This window comes from Myotis brandtii, unplaced genomic scaffold (assembly GCF_000412655.1).
Source record: "Myotis brandtii unplaced genomic scaffold, ASM41265v1 scaffold523, whole genome shotgun sequence".
Lineage (NCBI taxonomy): Eukaryota > Metazoa > Chordata > Mammalia > Chiroptera > Vespertilionidae > Myotis > Myotis brandtii.
Genome location: NW_005369902.1, coordinates 2,623,367 through 2,625,553, shown reverse-complemented (window position 1 = coordinate 2,625,553; position 2,187 = coordinate 2,623,367). Strand labels below are relative to the sequence as shown.

Below are 2,187 nucleotides of genomic sequence, written 5' to 3'. Positions count from 1 at the left end.
GGCAGCTGGCCGGGCTTCGGGAGGGAGAATGGCTCCCAAGGACAGGCTGCCAGGTGGATTCTTTGTTGCAAACTGCGCAGGTGCCAGTGTTGGCCAGCCCTGCGAAGCAGGCGGGGGTGCGGCTGAGACCAGGCTGCCGGGACCGCCTGGGGGCCCTGGGTGAGGCACCGGAGTCTGCATCAGGCACTTGGTGTGCTGTGCGGGGCCAGGGTGGCAGGACGGGAGCGTGGGGGTGGGTGAGGAGCAGGGAGCAGGTGTCTTCACACCTTGCCAGGCTCCTGCGGCCTGGGCTCACCTTCAGCCCCTTCGCAGGGTGCCGAGTCCCCTTCCAAGGCTCCAGCGGGGGCGAGGGGGGCTCATGCTGCCCAGAGGGCCAGGCGCCCCCTTCAGCTGAGACATGGCAGGGGGTGGGCTCAGGCAGACACCTGAAGGCACGTGCTGGGCACAGACAGGCAAGATGGTGCTGTTCTCCGGGCCTGAGGGCGGCGTGCCCGCGGCAGGTGGACATGCTGGCCTGGCCCGCAGTGCCAGGACTCCGCCTTTTCTATCTCCTCAGCCCCCACGGTTCCCGTGTGCTCTGACCCTCCTGTCCCAGCCCTAGTTCTCCACGAGCGTGAAGGGGCCCACGAGGGGCCCCGCCCCTGCGACTCCACTTTACTAGTGTTCCTGACGCGAGTGTGGGTGCAGCGGACACGGTATCCGACGAGCAGCCCTGCGAGCTGCAGAAATACGTGAAGGCAGCCGCGGGCACAGGCACGTGGTGAAGAGGATCCTGGGAGCATCCCTCCCCCCTGCTCTGGCAGAGAGGTGGCCAGGAGGCCGGGCGGGGCAGACCTGGGCAGGCCGGCTGCCAGCGGGGCATGGCTGTCCTGCCAGCCACTGCCCCTGGGCTGAGGGGCTGGTCCTACAGGTGAACCTGCTCACCTGGTGGCTTTGGCTGCTGCTGGGAGAACGGGGTCCACGGAGGAGCCGAGAAACAGCCACGGGGACCTCGGCCCCCTGGGGGCGAGGCGGGGCAGGATGGGCTCACAGAGGGAGCAGGAGGCTCCCACCCCACCTCCTACAGGGCCAGCAGGGGGTCCTGGGTCAAGGTGCTGACCCCACCTGGCCCGTCCAGGGACACCCTCACCAACTGAAGGCACCTTTGAGCTGCCTCTGAGGTGAGGCTGGGGGGAGCCCGCCTGGGGCTCTGGGATGGGGCACCGGGCTCTTTGGTTTGTTGACGGGACTGGGGACGGTTGGGGCAGAGGGAGGCGAGACCGAAGGCAGGAGGCGAAGAGATCTCAGGGGAGGGGCCTGCAAGGAGGCAGAGGGGCCGCGCCCCCCTCGAGGCCCTGGAGCTGATTTCTAGCGGGGCAGCAGGGATCGGATAAGCAACGAGACGGGGACCAGGATGCCGAGTGCGCCCGGCTGGGGAGCCTCAGTTCCCGGGCACGCTGAGGGTGAAGCCCGAGCGGTTCTTGGTGAAGTCGGGCTGTGGCTGGTTGAGCCGCGTCTCCACGGAAACGGTGCACTTCTTCCCGTGCAGGCTGCACTGCACGGGGTTGGTGACGTTGACTTGAAGGTGGCGCTTCTCACTGCGAGAACCAAGAAACAGACAGACGGGCAGTTAGCAGGCAGCCGGGGTGGGTGATTCCCAGGCCACCCAGGGCCTGCCTCTGGCCAAGCTCCCGTGGGCCCCCCAGATGCCCCAGGGCCTCCCGCCTCCCCCCAGAGCCTCCGAGAGCAGGGGGCTGACCTTCTGACCTCAGCTGCAGCCTGGCTCCTCGAACCAGCGTGTTGAGCTGGACCAGAGGAGGGGGAAGCGGTGAACCTCAGCCACCAACTCCAGGGCCTGAGGCCCGAGGCCCGAGTCCCGGGGCTCCAGGAGTCAGCAGGGGGTCTGACACTGGCGGGGGGCGGGGGGGGAGGGGGCGGTTCCTTCCAATTATTTCTCAGGAATCGGATTGCAGCAGGGAGCCCTGGGCGGCTCCGTGTCCCGGGCTGAAGGGAGACTGCCCTGCACACTCCCCCTGGGGAGCCGCTCGCCCTGCGGGCACGGGGTCCAGCTGTGAGAACGGGTCTGACTGCAGTGTCCCCGGGAGCCTCTGGGGCTTTGACTCGGCTTTGCCACCGAGCATCAGGCCGCTCTGCTGCTGGACCCACCGCAGTCGGGAGGTCGGCCACGGGAAGACCGTGCAGTGGCCG

The 2,187-nt window shown here is 68.4% G+C and overlaps 1 protein-coding gene across 1 annotated transcript in view; it reads right to left on the bottom strand.

The window, feature by feature from the left end:
- Nucleotides 1-2,187, bottom strand: part of MYO1D (myosin ID) — a 192,208-nt gene continuing 190,021 nt past the window's right edge. The window contains exon 22 of the mRNA XM_014548831.1: nucleotides 1-1,577. Coding sequence (XP_014404317.1) covers nucleotides 1,421-1,577 — 157 coding nt within the window. The 3' untranslated portion in view covers nucleotides 1-1,420. The remainder of the gene's footprint in view (nucleotides 1,578-2,187) is intronic.